Source organism: Chinchilla lanigera, unplaced genomic scaffold (assembly GCF_000276665.1).
Source record: "Chinchilla lanigera isolate Chin_1 unplaced genomic scaffold, ChiLan1.0 scaffold00018, whole genome shotgun sequence".
Classification (NCBI taxonomy): Eukaryota; Metazoa; Chordata; class Mammalia; order Rodentia; family Chinchillidae; genus Chinchilla; species Chinchilla lanigera.
The window spans coordinates 5,678,036-5,700,731 of record NW_004955419.1 but is presented as its reverse complement, the minus strand read 5'-3'; the positions used below and the strand labels follow the sequence as shown (position 1 = coordinate 5,700,731).

The 22,696-nt window shown below is 51.4% G+C and overlaps 1 protein-coding gene across 2 annotated transcripts; it reads left to right on the top strand.

Moving 5' to 3' along the window:
- Positions 1-1,426: 1,426 nt before the first annotated feature.
- Ptgs1 (prostaglandin-endoperoxide synthase 1 (prostaglandin G/H synthase and cyclooxygenase)) lies at positions 1,427-21,982 on the top strand. Of its 2 annotated transcripts, XM_005382532.1 has the most exons (11): positions 1,427-1,533; positions 1,636-1,725; positions 8,310-8,426; positions 8,819-8,959; positions 9,149-9,292; positions 11,118-11,299; positions 11,390-11,473; positions 13,140-13,386; positions 15,531-15,817; positions 19,316-19,463; positions 20,858-21,982. In XM_005382532.1, exons 1-11 carry the CDS (start codon positions 1,527-1,529, stop codon positions 21,211-21,213), a joined length of 1,803 nt encoding a protein of 600 aa, XP_005382589.1. In that variant the 5' UTR covers positions 1,427-1,526; the 3' UTR covers positions 21,214-21,982. The 2 variants fall into 2 exon arrangements, with proteins under 2 accessions (XP_005382589.1, XP_013368748.1); XM_013513294.1 differs by lacking the exon at positions 9,149-9,292.
- The last annotated feature ends 714 nt before the right edge of the window (positions 21,983-22,696 follow it).

Below are 22,696 nucleotides of genomic sequence, written 5' to 3'. Positions count from 1 at the left end.
TGGTTAAAGTCACAGCGCAGGACAAGTGAGACTCGAACCCTGTTCTGATTCCCAGACTCTTTCCCCTCAATGCCAGGGTTGCACATGTTTGTTGTTTTGGGTACAGGTGAGGGCACGGGCATAGGTGCTGCCAGGAGATGCAGGTGTGGTTGTTTGTTGGGCCCAGGGCCCAAAGGGAGGGGGGACCTGGGAACAGAGGATGGAACCTCCTTCCCGCTCTCTTCGTTCTGCCTCACCAGAGAAACCCTGAATCTGCACCTTCACCCCAACCTTTTGCTGGCTCATGTCTCGTTGCCCTGTCTGGGTAGTTGCAGGGCTCCTGGATTGGGGCGATGGGGAAGGCTGAGGCTGGTCCCAGTGCCCCCAGGGCCCCAGTCCCTCCCTGGTCCTGCCCTGGTTTGCTCATCTTCCTAGGAGAGCTGGCTTTTGTCCCAGTGGAGCCTGGGAACAGCTCCAGTGGGGAGGGGAGGGGCTCGCCGGCAGGTCTCACCTCTCCCACCTGGCACGGCTCCTGCTCCACACCCAGGGAGGCCAGGGACCTGGCATTACAATCTTGGGCTCCTCTGCTCGACCTTCTCGGTGTGGGGGTGTGGGGATGAGGGAGAGAACCTCTGGATGGGGGAACCAGGAGACTGTGTACTCTTGGGGCTGTCCCGTGCCCCTCGTAGGCTCACGTTCCCCAGTTCTGAAAAAGAGGAGCCAGGCAGTGGTGCTCTGCAGCCAGCAGGTGGATGTCGTCCAGCTGGAGCGTATTACCTGGCCAGCCCTGGAATCCATGTTAGGGGATCTTGAAGAAAAATGTCTCCTGCTAACTGAACACCAGAGATTTGTGCATATTGCTGCACTGAATTTTACACCCCACTCAGGGTGGGTTTTGTTATTTTGCCCATTTTATGGATGAGAATATTGAGGACCAGAAGGGCTAGGTACCTTGTCCAGGGTGACAGCAGGCTTTGAAGTCTGGATTTGAACTCATGTCTCCTGGCTGGGAATCCTTGCTCTTCATTTCTGGCAGAGACCAGCTGTAGCGGGGATGGAGGGTGGGTGAGGAGGATGGTGGAAGGTTCTCCCTGTTGGATCTGAGCGTGGTCAGTCCCCCCGCAGGCCGGGCTGGACTGCTCTGTCCCTGACCCCTTTCTTCTCTGAGTGGCTGGGAGTACCCTTCCGGCTCAGTTCTGACCCCAGCCTTGGGTGTCCTCAGTTTTGCACATCCTCGCTGAGCCTCAGTTTCCTAGTTGCTAAGTGGACACACTTTTGGCACCGCCAGGCTTTAAAAGGTCAGGTACCTTAAGGGTCTCAGGTGCAAGCAGCCTAAGTAGAAACCATAGAAGTAATACAAGAGTCTCCGCTGGGGCGGGAGCAGAGGAAGTAAGCGGGTGGCAGCCGAGGTGACAGCTGGAGGGAGGGGCGGGGGTGGAGCCGTGGGATGGGTTGGGGTGGGGGCGGGCCGAGCCCGGGCAGTGTTAGAGCCGAAGCCGGGAGCCGGAGTCTGCGTCCCGCACCGGTCAGCCGCTTCGCCCGGCGCCATGAGCCGTGAGTCCGACCTCGGCGCCCCCCGCGCGCCCGGGAATCCGCATGCTTTTGGCTGGAGCCTTGAACGCCGAGCTCAGCCCCGCGTTTCTCTCTCCTCCGCAGGGAAGAGTCTCTCGCTCCGGTTCCCGCTGCTCCTGCTCCTGCTGCCGCCGCCCGCGGTCCTGCCCGCAGAGCCCAGGGCGCCCGCACGGGGTAGGCGCCCCCTTCCGTGCCCACGCGGAGCCTGGGTCCTTGAGACTTGCGGGGCTCGCTAGCATCTCTCCAGTGGGCCCAGCTTCTTCTGCTCGCGGTGTCTGGGAGCGGGCGGGCTCCCTGAAGACCCCCAGAATGCGGCGGTGCCCAGGGGGCTACCGAACGCCTTGGGGCAAACTGCAGACTGGGTTCTTGCGCCGGCGGGGGAGCGGGGACAGCTCCTGTCTGCCTCTTTACCTGCTGTGGGCCCCCAGCCTTCCAGGCAGCCTCCGCCCCCGAGAGCCCCGCAGTTTCCTGTGGGGACCTTGCACAGGAAGCGGCAGGCGCCCAGGGGAAAGCCGGCTGGGCAGAGTTCCCTCTTCACTTTCTGGGGATCCATCCTGATTCCCAGCCCTAGTGGGAAAGTCTCCCGCATGAAGATTCCGGGTTCGCCAGACATTCTAGAGAGATGGGAGGTAGAGATGCAGCGACGGAGCAGGGCTGCTTTTTCTGGGGCGGAATATTCACTTGTGAGATCTCCACGGAGCCAATGAGGAAACTGAAGCTCAGTAGGGGCAGATCCCCCCCCACTGACGCAGTACCTGGTGGGCTCGGGATTAGAACCCAGGTTTGTCTGATTCTAGGCTCTTTGCAAAGTCTTCCCACAGAAACTGTCCCTCCTCTCTACAGGCGATGGGCCTGAGCCCCTTTGGGGTTCATGGGCTGGGGACTGAGGAGGGAAGTCAGGTCCTGTGCAGCGTACCCCACCCTACCCGTAGCATGTACCAGGTTGGAGGAAGAAATTCACTCCTCTCCCTCTTCCTGGTCTTCCTCCTCTTCCTTCTCCTCCTCCTCCTCCTCCCTGCATGCGTGTGTGTGTGTGTGTGGGTGTATGCAGCCTGGACATTGCTCCTTCCACTAACCTAGCCGTATCACCCATCCCTGAGTCCCCATTTCTCATCTCTAAAATGGGGCCAAGAGAGGATAGGAGAGGCTAGAGGGGGTGTAAGCTTTCTGATGCAAAGCTTTAGGGAGAGAGCAAGGACAGGCGCCTACATGGGCTGTGGATCAGACCCGCTTTTGTGGAGGAGCGGGTTTCAATGAGCGGCATTTGGGGAAGAAAAAGGCAAGGATGGAGGGTGCTCCAGGAAGAGGACTGGGTTCAGCGAAAGCCTGATGTGTGGGAAAGGGAGAAGGGAGACCCGTGTGGCCTGCTCACTGCGGTTTACAAAGGTTGGTTGTGGGTGTCTACTTCTTTGGTGCTCTCAACAGCCTTGCTGAGGAGATGTGTTAGACCCATTCTACAGAAGAGATCATTGAGGCCCAGAGTGGGTGAGCCTGCCTGTCTGAGACCCCCTCAGTGGGCTGGTAGCACAGTTGTAGCTGACCAGGCCTCCTCGGTGACCTGTCTTGTCAGTCCTGAGATGAGCCTAACATTTCCTTGGAGGGCCATCTAACCTCACCAGGGCCCCAGGTACCCAGAATCTGGCCTGCATGTCTTCCTTTGTGGCTCATGCCTCTCTTGAGGGGGAGGAGAGAGAGGCCCGCGTGGAGGGCTGGCTGATCCAAGGGCCCCGTGGCACTCAGGTTCATCCCGTCCAGCCTTGGATTTGGCTTGGTGCCCTCTGCCTAGGTAGGGATAGGGCATGAACTCAGAGCGGCCGTGTGAGTTTTGTTCTGGGCCATTTTTTTCTTTGCCTCTTTTCTTGCCCTTATATCATCAGTGTTTAAACAGAATTGCTTTTTACATTCCTGAGGGCTTGCTTTGCACCAGTCTTTGGCTGGAGCCTGCGGACAGAGCCAGGAGGAGCTTGCAGTCTGACGAAGGAGGCAAAAGTACCCACAGACTGTCATTCCAGGGAGTCAGAGCCAGCGCTGAGGGAAGCATGGGCATGTGCGGAGCCCAAGGGAGGAGCAGCTGCCCGTCAGTGTGAGGAATTGAGGGAGCCTGCATTTGGAGGGGGTAACATTCGAGCTGGGCCGTGTAGGAGGTGGCAAGTGGGGAAACTGAGGCTTTACAGTGAGGCAGGGCGCCCAGGGTCTTTCGGGTAGGAAGCAGCGGTCTGACCTGAGGTGCAAAGGTCTGAGCAGGGAGAAGCAGTCAGGAGAGTAGGAGCAGCAGACAGAGCTGTCGAGTACAGCGTGGGTGGTGCGCTTGGGCTGAGGGCCGTGGAGGGTGGGAGCAGGAGGACCCATGGGGGCGAGTCCTCACTCCGCAAATGAGTCCGGAGACTCCTGCAAGGATCGTGGAGAGACTGGATGACAAGACAAGGAGGGTGCAGACACAGACGGCCTGCCGGTAAACTGAGGCCCAAGGAAGCCAAAGCCTGTGCTTTGCTCTCAGGGAGACTCCAAGGAGACCAGAAGATGCAGAGACAGGCTGTAGTCTCACCTGAGAGGCAGGTGGGCAGGGAAGGTTGCTTCTGCCCCTCGTGGGGGAGGAGCTGGAGTCCAGCTGGGGGCAAACCTGTGCCAGACTTGGGATGCTCAAATTCACCCTCTCCAGCCCCTGGATTTGGCCTGGCATGCTCTTCCCAGGTAGGGAGAGGGCACAGTGTGGCTACCCGAGCTGCATGCCAGGCAGAGGAGCCTGAGGCCAGCTAACCCTGGCACGTAGCGTGAGAGCCCAGCCTGTGCTAAGGCTTCCCTCTGCCTGCTGCCTGCCACCTCTTATCTCCAGCACCAGCTGGATCTGTGGGCCGGGAGGGGGCTTCCTCTGCAGCTGGGCTCCTCCAGCTGCTGGCTGCTGCTGGGAGGGCCTGGTATGCTGGCGCCCGGCTGGAGCTGGTGGCAGCTAGTGTAAGGGCTGGGGTCGAGGCCTAGTGCTGCTCGGGGCCTTTTTTCCCTTTGGCTGCCAGGCCCTGGAACTTCTGTAAATATTATTCTTAGGAGATTTGGGTGCAGCCTCCCCTCTTGCTGCCTGCCGCCTCCGCATCCTGGAGCACTTGGTGTTCCCCGGATGTGCCTGTCCCCTGGTCACGCTCGGCCCGGGGCCCCAAGCCTCAACCTTGGGCTGGAGGACATTGCCTTGCCCAAATTCTTGGAAAGTTTCTGGAGCCAGGCGGTCCTGGATGGGTGTCATCTGCAGGAACGTGGATGAGCTGCTTTGCCTTCAGATCTGGTGTCTCAAGGACGGCGTGGGTGGGCGGATCATCCCTGCCTTGGGGCCTCAAGCACGGGGTGAGAGCAAGCTGTGGAGGTCTCTGCTAAGAGACAGAGGCGTCACACTGATGCCAGCAATGGAGAGGGACAGGTTGGGTCCATCTAGAATGGAGAGAAGGGGGACATGAAGGTAGGTGGGAGTCCTCCGTGGAGCTACCTGCTCCATCCCTCAGAGAGATATCCCTGTACAGGAAAGGCCCTGAGGGTAGAAGGGACTTGCACGAAGGCAGACGGTCAGTAATGGCAACCACTGTCTGATTCATCTTTCTTGCATACCTACTTGGTACCTGGCCTATGCCAGGTGTGGGACACTCGAGATGAGTTAGATCCCCTCTTTGCTTTCTCGATGGTCCATTGTACCGTCAAGAATGACACATGGTCTCAATTCGGGGGTCCTCCACTGAGCACAGAGCTGGGCTGCCATAAAGCATGCAGGCTTCAAGTTAGACTGGCGGAAGAGCTTCTTGTATGAACAGTTCCTGGGATCTGATTGTGGCAGCAGATGGTGATCTCAGGGGTCCGGATTTCATTCATTCAGCATTTTTAGTCACTGTGAACCTACCTCACCAGTGGCCATTCCTGGTTTGTGGATCAAAGTCATTCCCCTTTCCCACCTTTCCCCCAAATCCAAGCCTGAGCAGGAGGAAGAGAAAGGGATAATTTAGTTTTAGTTCTACAGCTTGGGCAAGGTTACTGCCTTCTCTGGCTTTGGGGTCACACTGTGCAGTGGGAGGCTCGGGCGCCCACTTGTGCTTGGGAGAGCTGGCAGGATAAACAGGTAGTGGGGACTGTGAGGCCATGGTCTTGCTCGGTTCCAGCTCTGGCTTCCCCAGGCTGACCGTGACAGTCCAGCCGTGGTCAAGCAGCATCCAGTCTCCACCCACCTGACCCTCTGGGGCTCTGGTGGCAGCTGTTGTCTTTGCCAAGGAGGACTTTTCCTGCCCTGGGGCAGCTGGTGTTTATGGAAAGAGGAGGGCGGTGGTGGTGGCGGGGGGAGCTGGCGGAGACTCCAGGGACAGGGCCTTCTTCACTGGGTGGGTGTGGCGGGGACAGCCGCCGCGGCCTCCGGCCCACCACTCCTCTGTCAGCTGGAGTGGACCCAGGGAGCATGCAGGAGGCCTTGGAGGAGGCCTGTGAAGATGAAGCCAAGAGGGGAGTGGTCAGTCTTCCCCCGTCATTCTGGTAATTCCACAGACATGTGCTAAGCTCTGGCCACCACAGGGACTCTCTGCCTGTCTGGGTCTCCCTTGGATCTGGGCCGAGCCCAGACTGTGTGGGCAGGAGGATGCTGAGAGAGGTGTGTGCCCTTTTCTTGGAAGCTTGCAGTGCAGATAGGCCAGGAGGAGGGGGGTGTGGCAGGGTCAGAATGGGGACTTGGAGGTGTCCTGGAGGGCAGGGTCAGCTAGGTGGGAAGGAGGCCTATAAGGGAGCAGCAAAGCCTGGGAAGGATGGAGAAGCCCTTGGTCGATGGGGTCTTGCTTCAGGGACCCCTGAGGCCCTGATGGAGAACTGGAGCCCGAGGAGGCCTGAGCCTCAGCTCTGGGCTTGCTGAGGGACAGAAGTGGAGGGCCCGGAACTGGACTTGGGAGTTGAGTGGTGGGGACCATGAGGGGCTCCTGGTAGGTGAATTGCATGGATGATCCCAAGTGGTCCATGGGGAAAGTCCCAGCAGGCGGAGGGACAGCCCCTGAGCCAGCAGGCAGGGGCTGCGTGCTGAGCCTGTTGGCCTTCTTGGGCCTGTGGCTATGGGTGCGGGAGGCTGGGGTCCTGCCAGGCCCCTTTCCTGGGTCCTGCCTGCCAGGTCTGGCTGCAGCAGCCTGATAAAGCTTTTCTCTCTAGCCTTCTTTCCTGGCCCCTCCCCACTTCACCCTTGCTGGGGCCACATGGATGTCATTGTCAGGCTGTGGGCGCGTCATCAGGGCTTAAACAAAAATGATTTGCATGATTGTGCACACATTTTTTCTGTGTGTGGGTGGAGGCTTTCTCTGGGGTGGGGGTGGGGAGCAAGAGGACACAGCTGCATGGGTCCAGGCCCCCTGCTGTGGAGTGCGGATACTGAGGCCGGAGGGAACAGGTCTTCCCCAGGGTCAGGACCTCTGACCCAGCACACTGAGATGACTGACACTTGGCCCCAGGCGGCTCCCGCCTTTCACTACCCGCTTGACCCCTAGTTACACAGAGAGTTGGCCCTGAGCCCAGAGAAGGAAGCGTGTTTACCGGAGGGATTCTGGCATTTGTAGTGGAAGCCTCCCGCTGGGAGCCAGGAGTCCTGGGTCTGCCTGACTCTGTTCTGTGTTCTGTGTTCTGCCTGTGTTCTGTGGCCAAATCTCTACCTCACCCTGAGCCTCAGTTTCCCTTGCTGAGCAGGGAGGTGCGCTCTTCCTGGCGTGGGGTGGGAGGCAGACTGAATGAGCCTGGAGAGTCTAACTTTGCTGCTGAAGAATCCCTAATGCAGTGCAGATTGACCAAGGGTGGTCGGCAGGATCCGGGTTAGAGGCAGGGAAGGACTTCGCTGCGGGGTTTCTCAGAGAGGCAGAGGGTGCAAGACTGCAGTTACTGTCTCAGGAGATTTTCCAGCCCAGTCTCTCCTGTGCCTTTGGTTCACGACCTTCCTCAGGATCCTGGAGCCTAGATTCCACCTCAACTTGGGCTGAGTCTGGGTCTGTCAGGAATAGGAGCCAAGGCAGCCCAGGTCTTGGAATTCCTCTCTCTCTGCAACCCTTGCTCGGGACCCAGGGTTCTGGAAAACTTCTTTTCTTGGTTGTGGAGCCTGTTGGGGTGGTGGGAAAGTGAAGGATGCCTGTTGATCTGGTGTGATGATTTTCGGGTGATCTATCTGGCTTTCCCTTTTTTTCTGGCCTCAGTTTTCCCACCTGCAAAGTGGGCATTTTGATGCCTATTCTTCTTTTGTCCTATGAAAAATGGAGAGGTGGTGGTAGAACTCATTTTTCCTTCCAGGTGCTCAGAACTTGGGGACTGGTCTGGGAGAAACCTTATCCCCATCTTTGTCCCTTTCCCGAACCCTGCAAACCATCCCCTTGCTGGTAGGCTCCGAGTAGGCAGGAAGTGAACGCTCCAGCAGCCTGTGGCTGCAGTATCTTAACAGCTGCTTCCTAGCCTCAGTGTTACAGCGTGGGGTCTAGACGTTTCCCTTGTCCCCATTTGGTGACAGCAGGGAAGGGAGGGGGTCTTTCTAGGGGCCCAGTGTGGGCTAGAGAGTGGTCCAGAGCAGGGCTTAGTAATAGCAGGGTGGAAGCTTTATGTTCATGCCTCGGGAACGGGCACAGGGCAGCTTTTGGGGGACTCAAGTCCAGAGGCGGGTCACCTGGTGATTTAAGCAGAGCTGTGCCTGAGCCTCCGCCTCTGGCCCTTTCCCCCCGCTCAGGGCTGGGTCGGTCGGGAGGCCCCTCCCATGGTCTCTGATGCCTGTTTCTCATCCACAGTGAACCCCTGTTGCTACTTTCCATGTCAGCACCAGGGTATCTGTGTCCGCTTCGGCCTTGACCACTACCAGTGTGACTGCACCCGCACGGGCTACTCCGGCCCCAACTGCACCGTCCGTGAGCCGGGGTTCTAGCACCCCTTCTCTCTGGGCCCTCCCATTACCCTGGAGCCTCCTCCCAGACCCCACTTCTGGCCTTTGTGTCTGGCCATGGTTCCCTGCTCCCTCAGGGCCCTGACCCTGTCTCTATCTGGCTCCCCATGAGCACTTGCTCCTGGGCCACCCACACTCCTTCGTTCTGGGCTCTGTGGGAATTCACCACACTCCCTGGCTCATCCTCACTTCTGGTCTGGCTCTGTCATATGCCACCACTTCCAAGGCTCCATCCTTACGCTTGCCTCAGGTGCCTCCCTGTTCCTCCTTGTCCTGCATCCTCAGTCCCTGCTTCTGCCCTGGCTGCTTGGACCCTGCCAGGAGGGCCCAACTGAGCAGCTCCCCCTGCCCCTGCAGCTGAGCTCTGGACCTGGCTCCGGAATTCCTTGCGGCCCAGCCCTGCTTTCTTTCACTTCCTGCTCACACACGGACGCTGGTTTTGGGAGTTTGTCAATGCTACCTTCATCCGAGACATGCTCATGCGCCTGGTACTCACAGGTGGGTGTGCAACAGGGCTCCTCTAGACTGGGGAACAAGAAGTCCAGCCTGTTCTTGGATTCTTGGTGTCAGAGAAAGGCACTGGATGGAGAGCCTTTGAGACACCAGATGAAACAAGAGGGTGGGTGAGGGAAGGGGGTGTCACTGGGGTGGGGACGTCCTTGTCACCATCATTTTTGCTCTCTACAGTGCGGTCCAACCTCATCCCCAGCCCCCCCACCTACAATTTAGCACACGACTACATCAGCTGGGAATCTTTTTCTAATGTCAGCTATTACACTCGAATTCTGCCCTCCATACCCAAAGACTGCCCCAAGCCCATGGGCACCAAAGGTAAGGGCGTCAGGGGAGGAGTTGGGTCACAGTAGGTGCTCAGATCTCTTTTTGGGAAAAAGCAGGTAGGAGAGCATTTAGGGAGCTACTTCACAGACGGGTGAACCAAGGCCAAGACAGCTGACATGACCAGAACCAGGGATATGGATAGAAAAGGGCAGAAAAGGGCTCACCTGAGGTCACCCAGAAAGTCAGGAGTAGAGACAAACTAATATTTTCATATTTTTAGGGTATCCTTCTCCCTAAACCTTTCTGCTGGTGAGGGGGTTCTGCTGGGGTGGAAGTGACTTCCAGGTTGAAATATAGAAAGGAAGGAACAATGTGCTGTGTATTAGGTGCTGACTTTGTGTTTGGTTCTTTAGTAATGTAAACAGTTGCCCATGCTTCATCACAGTAGGGCACAAAGAGGATTTTCTTCAGTTGCCCAAGACCCACTTGGACTCATTGGCAGAGATCTTCCTCCTGAGTCCTCCTTCCCACTCCACCTCTAACTTTCCGGAAACCTGGGGGTTACTCAGTTCAGAGCTATGAGTTCAGCTTCAAGGACAGCAGGGGACAAGAGAGGCTCATCAATCTGCCACTGCTGTAGCTTTGGCTTTTGACACATACTATTGCTGTTGCATACCAGCCCTTCGCAGTCCTGCAGTTGTCCTTTTGCAGGTTTTGAAGCTTGCATATACTGTATAGATTGCTGTCCTTGCTTGGGTCTCCAGGGAACTATTCTGATGGTTTGCACTGAGATGGTTAGCTGCTATTCTCAGAGCATGACCAGTTCCACCAGGACAGCTGAGGCTCACCAACGCTGCTGGAATCAATTCTTGCCTGATATCAATGAGTGGTGATTCCAAACTATGCACTATACACTGTTCCTTCTTATTTTAATCTTTATGAGTGCCTTTTAGGGCGTTTGATATTGCCTCCTGCCAGAGAAATGCAGTTGGCCATCTCAATACAAAGAGTTTCCCTTGACTTTGAACCTTTAACACTGGGCCTCCATGAGTTAAAGTGAAGGAATCCCTTTATCAGAACATAGCACATTCTCATTGTTCCTTTCTGTTAAGGGCTTGGGTGCCAACTCACCTGATATTGACATAATTACAGAAGGCCTCTAAATATTTATTATTATAATGATAGACATCTGTCATGACTTACTGTCTTTAACCTAGAAATATGTGACAAGAACCGTATGGTCTGTAAAGCCCGAAACGTTTCCTACTGGGCTTTTTATAAGAAAAAGTTTGATGCCTCTTGGTTAAACAGATTGGACCTCACCAGTTCTCTGTCATGCTTATATTATTTCATATAATCTTCAAATCCATTATGTAAAATAAGTACCATCATTAGCCTATTTTACCACATGAAGAAATCGAGGCTCAGAGAGATGAAATGATTTGTCCATTTTTACAAAAGTAGCACATGGCCATTTGCAAACACAACCTACCTTTCCTCGGGGCCAGGGAGTCCAAGATTTGTTGTAGTATTTTGGTTGACTTTTACTATGCAAAATTGCAAATATACACAAAAATTGAGAAGAAAAGATAATGAACTATGTACCCATCTCTCAGTTTTAACATTTACCCACAAATTGCCAATCTTATTTCATTTTAACATTTATTTTCAAGCAAATTGCAAATATTGTGCCATTCCACCGATAAATAGTTCTAGGTCTGTTGATAGAGAGGATACAGGGCTACCTGTGGAGGTCCAGAGGACACTCTGGACTTCCTTTCTGGGCTAACTTGCCTGATTAGCCCAGCAGTCCCCAGGGCAGGAAGGTCCAGACGGGACCCAGGCAACTATTGCTTTTTCCTACCTACCCAACCAGGGAAGAAGCAGCTGCCAGATGCCCAGCTCCTGGGCCAGCGCTTCCTGCTCAGGAGGAAATTCATCCCTGATCCCCAAGGCACAAACCTCATGTTTGCCTTCTTTGCACAACATTTCACGCACCAGTTCTTTAAGACTTCCGGCAAGATGGGTCCAGGCTTCACCAAGGCCTTGGGCCATGGGGTAAGTACTGACGAAGCAGGGACTTGGCACTGCTACGGACCTGACTTGGCACATTCAGGTCATCCCTTGAGTGCACCTCTCTGTCCTCAGGTAGACCTTGGCCACATTTATGGAGATAATCTAGAACGTCAGTATCACCTGCGGCTCTTTAAGGATGGGAAGCTCAAGTATCAGGTAGCGCTGGGCTTGCGGGTGGGCTGTGGGAAGGGGTTTCCATGGTTTGCCTGGCAAAAATTTCTGGGAGGGGACTGGAGCATGTCCTGAAAGGGCCAGCCAGAGGGCCTGGAGATATGTGCCTGCAAGAGAGGCAATAAACCCAAATAAGAAGTAGACATGGCCTCCTGTGTCCCCCGGGGAGGGGGATTTGGAGCTCAAAAGGAAATGGAAATTTGCTGCCTACGTTTATTCACTTTATTTCACAATAATAACTGGGCACCATGATCTGCCTTGAGCAAGTGAATGAACAATGACCATCATAGTTATGAATCCTGCCCTCAACGACCTCAGGGGTCACAAACATAAATGCTGGGCTAAAGGCTAGGCGTTCCATAGGGCCTTTTTGTGTAAATCAGCCCTGTCCAAAAGAAACGTAAGGTGAGCCACATGTGTCATTAAGATTTTGTAATGGTCACGTTAAAAAAGCAGAGAGAAATAAACGTAATGGATTTTAACAATATATTTTACCTGATGCAGGTGCCCAGAATATTATCATTTTAACATGTAGTCAATACAAACATTATGAAAGATCTCACTTTTTTTCCACACTGAATCTTCAGAATCAAATATGCATTTATATTCACAGAACATTTCAATTTGGGTGCTAAATTTTCTTTGGAGTTATCAGATCTGTGTTTTGATTTCATAAAGTTTCAAGTTGAATAAATAGATTCCTGTACCCAAGTTGTTCCTAACATACTTAAAGGTTTTTCAGCAGCTGAAGTATCGGTTTTAAAATTTAAATCTAAATCAAGTAGAAGCTAAATAAATCAAATTCAGCTCATTCACAAGAGCCACATTTCTAATACTCAGTAGTCACATGTGGTTAGTGGCTACCGTATTGGATTGTGCAAATCTAAACAAACAAAAACCAAAGTCAAGTCCTCTGCTGACTCTTTAGGGTTAAGAACTGTACTTGACATATGGTAGTGTGGCAGAGTACATTTAATGAATATATACAACTGCACTGTAACTCGTGGCACTTAAGAAGAGGCTGGGGTACCATTGGAGTGTCCATTAGGAAGACTTCCTTACACAGTTATAAATAAACAGAAATTTGCATGAAAAATGAGGAGATATTAAGGAGGCTAAGACAGGGTGAGGGGTTTCCAGGAGGGAGATGTAGCATGTCTAAAGGCATGGAGGGAGGAAGCAGCTTGGGCGATAAGGAGGGAATGTAAGAATGGGATTGTTTGCTGAGCCTAGTGATTGAGGATAAGAATGATTCGGATGAGCATGGAGATGCCTACAGGAGGCTGTGTTAAGGATTTGTGATTTCTTCCAAGAGCAGAGTGAGGACTTGGAAGGGTTTCAAGCTAGTGTCTGATACTAGGTTTGAGTCTTAAAGATTGTGCTAGCTCCAGGATAGAGAACGGACTGTTTGGGGCAAGGATGGATGCAGGGAGCCCACTTAGGGGTGGGAATAAGGGAGGAGGATGGGGGTGTGGTTGAACAAGGTGACGGTAACAGAGATGGTCAACGGCGGACAGATTTGAGGAAAGATTCAGGAAGCAGAACCAGGAGTGTGGTCAAGGACAGGCAACTGAGGTAGGAGTGAGGAGAGTCAGCTGGAGGCAGATGCAGGTAGGCAGTGCCCAGCTTGCCAGGTGGTCCCATCCCACAGGTGCTGGACGGGGAGGTGTATCCGCCATCATTAGAAGAGGCGCCCGTGTTGATGCACTATCCACGGGGTGTCCCACTCCAAAAACGGATGGCTGTGGGCCAAGAGGTGTTTGGGCTGCTGCCGGGGCTCATGCTCTACGCCACACTCTGGCTGCGTGAGCACAACCGTGTGTGCGACCTGCTGAAGGCGGAGCATCCCACCTGGGAAGACGAACAGCTCTTCCAGACCACCCGCCTCATCCTCATAGGTGAGAGCTCTACACCAGCCCTGTTCATCTGCTTTCCAGCTATGAGATCTTGAGAAGGCTCCTTCCTCCATTTCTATGAGCCTCAATTTCCAAATCAGTACTTTGGGTAGAATGATGTTTGTAAGCATTCACAGAGATAACGAATGGCAAGGCACCTAGCACATAGTGGACCTTCAGAAAAGTAGCGACTATGATGGCTGATTCATAGCTGGGTGACTCGCAGCACATCTGATCAGCCATCCCAAGTCTCGGTTTCCTCTCCTACCGCATCCAGATGCACACTTGACGTCCCCAGTACACACAGGGTCAAACCCAGCTTGCCCAGTCTCCAGGAGCCTTCTTATTTCCTGTTCTGTGTGTCTTTGCCTTTCTGGAGTTTGGTAGCTTCTAGGTGACTCAGGGATAGGATATTTTTGTGTGCCCTACGGGGGCGTCTACAACCTAAAATGTCAGATGGTTTCCTGCCTAGAAGCTTGGACCCTAGCATCCCCATCCAGACCAAGTTCTCTCTGAGTCACTAACAACTTCCTCTTCCCACTTCTGGGCACCACTGGGCATGGCTGGTCCCAATTATAGTGCTTAATTCGCTGGCACCTGGAAGAGGCAGGCATCGGGGATAGGAATATCTTGAAGAGGGTAGAGGGGCTGGTTTTGAAGTCCCAAACATATGCAGGGACCTGGGCCAGAGAGGGAAAGTGTATAAATGAAGGCTGTCTAGCACCCTGGCTGGTGATCAAAGGCAAGATTCCTCGGGCATGGCCCATCTAATGCTTCCTAACAGCTTTTTTTCCCCCAGTACTGGATATTGAACCCCGGGCTTTTGTATTAAGCTACATCCCCAGGCTTTATTTTTTTAATTCTTAGTTTGAGACAAAGTCTTGCTAAGTTGCTACATTGCCCAGGCCAAACTTGATCTTCACGTTTTAGCTTCCCAGAGTGCTGGGATTAGAGACATGCAGCACCACGCCTGGCTAATCTTGTGAATCAAATGCGACACTACCTTTGTGAAAATCAAGATTCAGAGAGGTTAAGTGAATTCCAAGGCCGCTCAGCAGCGGGAAACTTGAATTAGGTCTGGCTGCTGCCAGAGTTTATGCTGCTGCATCCCTTTATGAGGGGCCCTCTTTCCTGATTGGACGGGGATTGCAAGCCTCACTCTGGTCTCTTCTGAAGTATAGGGGAGGGAATTCAGCTCTTACACTCTAGTACACCTCCTTCCACCCAGTGTGTCAACACTACTTATTATGCCCAGCCCTGGGGCCACAAATTTAGATGGATCCATTGTCTACTTCACACCACCCAAGAAATATTCTTTCACTGGTGTGAATACAGTGCACATCTTCTGGATAAGAGAAGGGAGGTTCAGAGAGATTAAGAAACCTGGCCTAAGGTGAGGTGGCTACAATTGGTGAAGCTGAGATTTGGACCTGGGTCAGCTAATTCCAAATTCTGTGGCTCCAGGTCAATGAACTAAAAGCCAGTTTCTTAATACCTTATTGGCCAATTTTCATTTTGTTATGGGATGTTCGGTTTGCTTCTTCCCCAGCTGTTTGCATTGTAGCTGGTTCTTGAGGGTGCAGAAGAGAATTCTATCCATCAGAATTCTGATACATGAACCTATAAAATAGATATAATTTAAATATGTTTACGATTAAGCGCACCGGTTCTCATGATCCCTCTTTAGCTGTTATAGCAGCTGTGAGCATGGTCTCTTTGAAACCTCCTCTGACACTGAGGGTACCAGCATGGTGACAGCCTTTGCTAAGTCAGTCTCCCGCTTTCCCATCTTTCCGGGTATCTCCAAACTCTCCTAATGGGCAGTGGAGGGTGGTCACCTGCAGTCATAGAATGAATTCTCACACCCCTCCTCTCCATGTCCTGCTTAGCTGAGGCTAGAGCTCCCTTTGGAGTATGGGAGTAGCCGTGCCCTTGTCTTGGGATCCCAGACAAACCTGAGCCAGGAAGTTCCATTTTCACATCCTGTTTCAAAGAAACGAAGTGGAAGTGGTGAGATAAAATGAACAACCACCACAATAAGGAGATAAAAAGGAAGCCCTTTTCACGTGCCAGCCTGCTTTCTAGGTTGGGTGTCTCAGTCAGTCACTGTGCTCTGCTGATCCTACTTCCCATCCTCCCCCTTGCAGGAGAGACCATCAAGATCGTCATTGAGGAGTACGTGCAGCAGCTGAGTGGCTACTTCCTGCAGCTCAAGTTTGACCCTGAGCTGCTGTTCCGAGCCCAGTTCCAGTATCGCAACCGCATCGCCATAGAGTTCAACCACCTCTATCACTGGCACCCACTCATGCCTGACTCCTTTAAGGTGGGCTCCCAGGAGTACAGCTACGAGCAGTTCTTGTTCAACGCCTCCATGCTAGTGGACTACGGAGTCGAGGCTCTGGTGGATGCCTTCTCTCGCCAGAGCGCTGGCCGGGTAAGTCCCAGAGCAGGAAGGGTGAGAGTGTGTGGGCTCTGAGATCCAGCAGAACTGGACCAAATCTCTGTCTCCTCTTCTGTAAAGTGGGGAAATGACATTTTTACTGGGCATTTGTAATTGTTCCTTGTGAATTCTCTTGTTCATTGGAAAATCCCAGGCATTTCTTCAGCTGTCGGGGATATAGTGATGAACAAGGCTGATGTGGTTCTTGGGTCCTTGTCCCTTTGGTGATTGTACCTCGAGAGGGAGAAGAATTATACGAACATGTTAAGAACCACAATACAGAAAGGCCACAGTGCTCTGGAACTCAGAGGGGCTTGTGGCCCAGAGATCAGGGTTATGGGAAAGGAAATGACAGAAACGGAGCAGAAATGGGAAGGATGGGGCAGAGGATGGCTGTGCTCCAGATAGAGAGGACAGCAGGAGGCACGGTAATAGGCAGATAGCAATTACTTATTAAGTCAGAGTCTCTGTAAGTGGGTTGAATTCTGTCTTCTGCAAAATTCACAAGTTGAAATCCTAATCCCCAGAACCTCCGAATATGATTGCATTCAGAAAAGATGTTTTAAAAAGGCAATTAAAATTAAGTATGGAAATGAGAGCCCTAATTCAGCATGACTGCTGTCTTCATCAGGAGGGGAGATTAAGACATAGACACCCACAGAGGAAAGATTATATGAACACACAGGGATGTAACAATCCAAAGAGGGGCCTCAGAAAAAAACAACTCCGTGGGCACCTCCAACACGGAAGACATAATTTTCTGTCGTTTGAACCAGATTGTAGGACTTTGCTGTGACACCCCAGGCAAACGAAAACATCCTCTTTTCCTGGAATTCTAACCACCTTCCTCTAAAATTTTCCTTCTCCACATTTGGAGGTTCCCGTCTTCTTTGTCTTAGCTCTTTGACTCTCTCACGCTTGTCTTCATCCCTTGGCGTCCCTCCAGTCCTCGTCCCTAAGCCCTGTCCTAAGCTTGTGACACCGTGCAGAGGGAGGTCTCCGTCTGGTAATTTGACTAGAGTTAGCATATGTGGCCACCAGTGCAGGCCGGCTGCTTTGTGGCCTCTGTTCCTGGGAGGCACAGATGTGAACAGAGACAATGGCCTTTGTGAGGGGCTCCTACGGTTTCCAGAGCATGTTAAAGAAATGACCCGGATGAATGGGGGAAGGGCCGAGCGGTGAACACGGCGCAAGGCAAAAGCAGAAGTGTGCTGACTCTCAGGATATTACAAAGAACATGAGAAGTGATAAAACAGGACTCTCCCTGATATCATCATGGGTGGGGGTCACCCCGTGACCAACAGTGCGATAACTGCTTCGCACCCTTTATCTCATTTATTTTACCAGAACCCTATCAGGTGAATGCCCCTAATTTGTCTCATTTTTACATATGAGGAAACGCAAACTTAGCTCAACTAACTGCCCAGTGTGCCTGTAGTTGTTTTCTCTGGTTACCATAACAAACTACCACAAACTCACTGGCTTAAAACAACCGAAACTTCAGTTGAGAATGATGGCACCCATGTATCCCCAACACTCTGGGAGACTGAGGCAAGAGGACCACATATTCCACGCCAGCCGGGCCACTTTGTGATTTAGCAAGGCTTAATTGCAAAAACAAAAAACAAAAAAACACCACACACATTAAACATGGCTAGGGATATAGCTCAGTTTGAAGGTCCTGGGTTCAATCCCCAACACAGAAAACCCAAAACTAAACCAAACCAAACCAAACCAAACCAAAACAAAAAGTAGGAATTTATTCTGTCACAGTTCTGGAGGCTGGAAGTTTAAATTAAGGTATCAACAGGGCCATGTTCTGGGGAAGAATCTGTTTTTTGTTTTTATTTTTATTTTTTTCCGGTACCAGGAATTGAACTCATGACCTTGCACTTGCCAGGCAGGCACTGTGCTGCTGAGCTAAATCCCCAGCCCCTGGGGAAGAATCTGTTCAATGTCTTTCTCTTGGTTTTTGTGGTTGCTGACAGTCCTTGGTGTTCCTCAGCTTGTTCCTCTGCTTCCGTCATCACATGGTGTTCTCCTGTGTCTCCATTCTCATCTTAGAAGGACACTTTTACTGGATCAGGGCCCACTGAATCGAGTATGACTTCATGTAATTCAGTTCCATCCATGAAGACTCTGCAGTAACCCCACTGTATCCATGGGCATACGTTCCAAGGCCTACAAGTGGACGTCCAAAACTGCAGATAGTACTGAACCCTACATAAACTATTTTTCCCTATACACGTATACCTACAGTAAGAGTCTAATTTATGAATTAGTTGCAATAACAGATCTGTAGTAACAACTAATTGAATATTTATAACAATGTTCTGTAATATCCCATTACAAAATATGTTGATGTAGCCCCGCCCCCCTCCCCAATCTGTTTGTCTCTCTCCTCTCAGAATATATTATTTTACTGTATGCGTCTTTGGGATGACGTGAGAGGACCCAGTGCCTATGTAGAGAGATGAAGGGAGATGCAGGACGCAGGCATATGATGTAGGGTTAGTTTACTTCATGAAGGTTACTTGGACATGAGGTCTGTGATATCATGACAGTCAGTCTGATAGCCAAGTCAGCTGCTGCCACCTTAAGTGGCTGATCAGCAGGTAGCTTGTATGGTATAGGTATGCTGGACAAAGAGATGATTCATACCCTTGGAAGGAAAGAGTGCAGCTGCACTAGATTTTATCAGGATACTCGGAACATCATGCAGTTTGAAACTAATGAATTGTATATTTCTGGAATTTTCCATTTGATGCTTTTGGATGACAGTGGACTATGGGTAGCAGAAACTGTGCAGGCAAAACCACCAATATGGAGGGCCTGCTGTGTTTCCAAATAAGATCGTAGTCACAGGTGCTTCTGGTTAAGACCTTGGGGGTGGGGGGAACACAGTTCAACACACAGCAGCACTATGGCTTGTAAACACTTGATCTGGGATGGATACAGACTCTGCTTGCTTTGTTTCAACTTTCCAAATTGCATGATTTTATTTCACTATGCTTTTATTTATCCCTACCTATTTTACTTCCATTGAACTATTAATACGACCTGAGGAATAGAGCTTTCTTTAGACCAATGCTCCTTCACTGGTATGAATCAGAAGTGTTTTCTGGGGCCTTCATCTTACCAGCTTACTTGGGCTTTGAGCCTTATTCTTCCTCCCTTCACAAGGGATTATACCACCTGTTGGTGTGACTCAAAGGGCTGGGGAATGGTGTAGCTTTTGAGTCACTACATAGATCCTCCTGGCCGACTATATACTCCAGTACTGTGGAAGCTGAGACTCCCTGGGGGTCCTGGAGAGACCATGATTTGGCAAGGCCTAGGGCCAGGTACCCGGATCATGGCTTCTGGGCTGCACCATTCTCTCTCTCCAGGCAGAAAAGACTCATGACTTGATGTTCTTTACAGGACCTCGCCTAGTCTCCAGCATAATCTCTTCTGGCTCCCAGATCAACAGTTGTGCTTATCTCTTGGCAGATCGGTGGGGGTAGGAATATAGACCACCATGTTCTGCATGTGGCTGTGGAGGTCATCAAGGAGGGTCGAGAGATGCGGCTGCAGCCGTTCAATGAGTACCGCAAGAGATTTGGCATGAAGCCCTACACTTCTTTCCAGGAGCTCACGGGTGAGCGGCTCATTCCTGTCCCTGTCCTTGAGGGCCTCGAAGGAGAGTGAGAGAGACATAAAGCAAACAGAACAGGAGAATACAGGTGGCCAGCACTGCGACTGTGTGAATTATAAGGAGTAGTGAGTGTGGCAGATAGCCCCGCTCCGAGAGAAGAGGAACTTTTCAGCTAGGTTTGAGGGATAAATAGGAATGTTCCAGCTGGAGAATAGAAGGAACAAAAGTAGACAGGCACAGAGGTTAGAAAGTAGGTGTCCACTTGGGAGAACAGCCATAGACGTGGCTGGGGCAAGGGGCTTGTGTTTGGGGGTGGTGCTGGCTAGTGAGGAAGGTTCGCACCACACTGTGTGCAATCTTGGGTTCTCTGTAAAGATTTTGCATTTTAGCCTATAGAGTAGTTTTTAAATACCCATTTATGAGCCAGCAGTATAATTTGAAAGCTAATTAAAATATCAAATCTAGCTGGGGGTGTACTGAAGGTGGAGCATGTGGTTAGCATGTACAAGGCCCTAGTTTCAATCTCTTGGGTCAAAACAAAACAAAACCCCCCAAAACAAAACAGAAAAATCTCCCAAATCTCAAATGCCTCTCCCAGAGATTCTGATTCAGTAGATCTCCGTGGTATTCAAGAATCTGTATACACCACACACACACACACACACACACACACACACACATACACACACTATCCTCCAGGTCCCCAGGTGTTGGTCAGCCAGGTTGGGAACACTTGTCACAGATAATCAGGACCTGCTGAAGCAGGTGTGACATGGAACCTCTACAGTGTTCTAGGGAGGAAGAGTTTGAGGAAACAGGTACGGAACCTCCATGTCTGTCCCCCGTTGGTCACTGTCTGCAAGCTTAAGCCTGGAATCAGTGGCAAGTTCCCTGTGATCCTGGAACAGTAATCTTTGTCACTACTTACTCCCCAAGACAAATGGTCCAGCAGGGCCAAAAGAAGCCTCTCACTGATGTCTGTCTGAACTTGGACACATTATATTATATCCTTGATTGTTAGTGTAATAAAAGGATTTGGACCAAGAGAAGACCCTGAAGTTCACCTGTGAAGGAAGCAAGCTAGGCAACATCCTTCCTGTTGGAATGACCAGAGATTTAGTGCCCAGAGACATGGGATGAGCTGTTTGGTGACAGTTTTAGGCCCCTGTAATCTTTCTTCCTTAGACTCAGACTAGAATAAGGGCCAGTCTGTGCTTCTCTTCCTAACCAATTCTCCAGCACCAATGAGACCAAATTTTAAGACATTTGCTCAGTTGCCCAGATTACTCTTCTGGAGTCTCTATTATCTCCACAAATAAAAGCAGGCACAGAAGATTCCCTCCCCAGATTTACCTTAATTATAATAATGTTCTGACTCTAGCTTCTCCCTTTTGTAGGGGACAAGGAGATGGCAGCTGAGCTGGAGGAGTTATATGGAGACATCGATGCCTTAGAGTTTTACCCAGGGTTGCTTCTTGAAAAATGCCTACCGAACTCCATCTTTGGGGAGAGTATGATCGAGATTGGGGCTCCCTTTTCCCTCAAGGGACTCCTAGGGAATCCCATCTGTTCTCCAGAGTACTGGAAGCCAAGCACATTTGGTGGTGAGATGGGCTTCAACATTGTCAACACGGCCACCCTGAAGAAGCTGGTCTGTCTCAACACCAAGACCTGTCCCTATGTTTCTTTCCGTGTGCCCAGCTCCAGCCAGGACGATGGGTCTGCTGTGGAGCGACCATCCACAGAACTCTGAGAGGGCAGTGAAGTGGCATTCTGGAGGGTAGAGCTTTGTGCTGGTGATTCCAGAATGCTAAGGCCAGGACTGATGGTCTTAAGCACTGGTTTTCTGGTTTGGCATTGTGAGTGTTAGGGTTGACATTTAGAACTTTGGGTCTCATCTCTTATCTGGAATATTGAGGAGTTTCTTTGGTCACTCTAGAATGCTGAATTGCTTGTTAACCCTTCAGAATGGTAGGAGTAGTTGGTTCTCCCTGGGCTTTCCAGAACCAGTGATTCCTGGTTAACAAACTATAATATCAGAGTTCTGGTTGGTTTGAAATGTAGACATTCTAGAATATACAGTTCCTGGTAAGCTCTCCTAAAAAGTTAAGGGGCTCTTATTTTGTATTCTAGAATCTGGGTGGCTCTCCAGAATGTTGACTGATTGGTGGTTTGGAATGCTGTGTTTATGGCTGATGATCCACTACAGAGGCTGGTAGGCCAGGTTAGTCCTGAGCTGAGAGTCTAGAATGCTGATTCAATTCCTTTTCCTGTCCAAGGAGATAGCTAGGGGGCAGAAGATCCTAACTGCCAACAAGAATGCATTGCCTGAATCTGTTCCTGCCCTGAGGGGTAAGGAAGTGGGGTGTTCTTGGGTGTTCACTTAGACCCTGGTCGAAGGCCACAGAGAGAACAGCAGGGCTTTTCCTTGCCATTAGTTGGAAGCTGCCAGAGCTCTGTCCCCATCCAGGGCTTGACTTGTGGCAGCTGTCATGAAGCTAATAAAATTCTCTTTTTCAAAATTGCTTGTTACGTATGTCTTTTGGTTCCATCCCCATTGCAGAGACAACACAGAAGTGGCCGTTCTCCTAGCGACAAGCTAAGCATGCCAGAATCTCAGCGGGAGACTTTCTGCAGGGATCTCTAGGGCCCATTTTGTCCACAGGTTCCACCTCTGATGCTCCGTTTCTTCTTGTAGATCAGGCACTTCCCTTCCCTGGCTGCTCTTCTAAAATAACCAGTTCCCCAGCTCTGGAGATGTAACATTCGGTTCTCACCAGCTGGTTAAAAAAACTCCCTTCCTTACAGAGACAAAGGGGCACCTGTGAAGGAGAGTGCTCTGGTGCACCAACTCTGCACACGCAGTTCTCATTTAATTTTCACACCGACAGTATGAAGGGGTGTGATCCTCATTTTAAAACCAAACTGGGGGGCTGGGGATTTAGCTCAGCGGCAAAAGCGCCTGCCTGGCAGGCGCAAGGTCGTGAGTTCGGTTCCTGGTACCGGAGAAAAACCAAAAACAAACAAACAAACAAAAAAAATAAAACCAAACTGGGCCTCAGGGTGTCAGGTGACATGTCGGCCCCCTAGGGGCCAGAGCCAGGCGTGGGACCCAGCTCTGCTGAGTCGAGAGCCCAGCCTTCCTTTCCTCTTTCTCTTTCTCTCTATCTCTGTCTCTGTCTCCGTCTCCCTCTCTCCCTCTCCCTCTCTCCTCTCTCTTTCTGGCTTAGACTTCA

Bases quoted from the DNA above. Each gene is read 5' to 3' on its own strand.
- Ptgs1 (XM_005382532.1), top strand. The intron at 11,300-11,389 runs GTAAGTACTGAC...CTCTGTCCTCAG, and splicing joins CCAAGGCCTTGGGCCATGGG to GTAGACCTTGGCCACATTTA. The intron at 19,464-20,857 runs GTGAGCGGCTCA...TCCCTTTTGTAG, and splicing joins TTCTTTCCAGGAGCTCACGG to GGGACAAGGAGATGGCAGCT.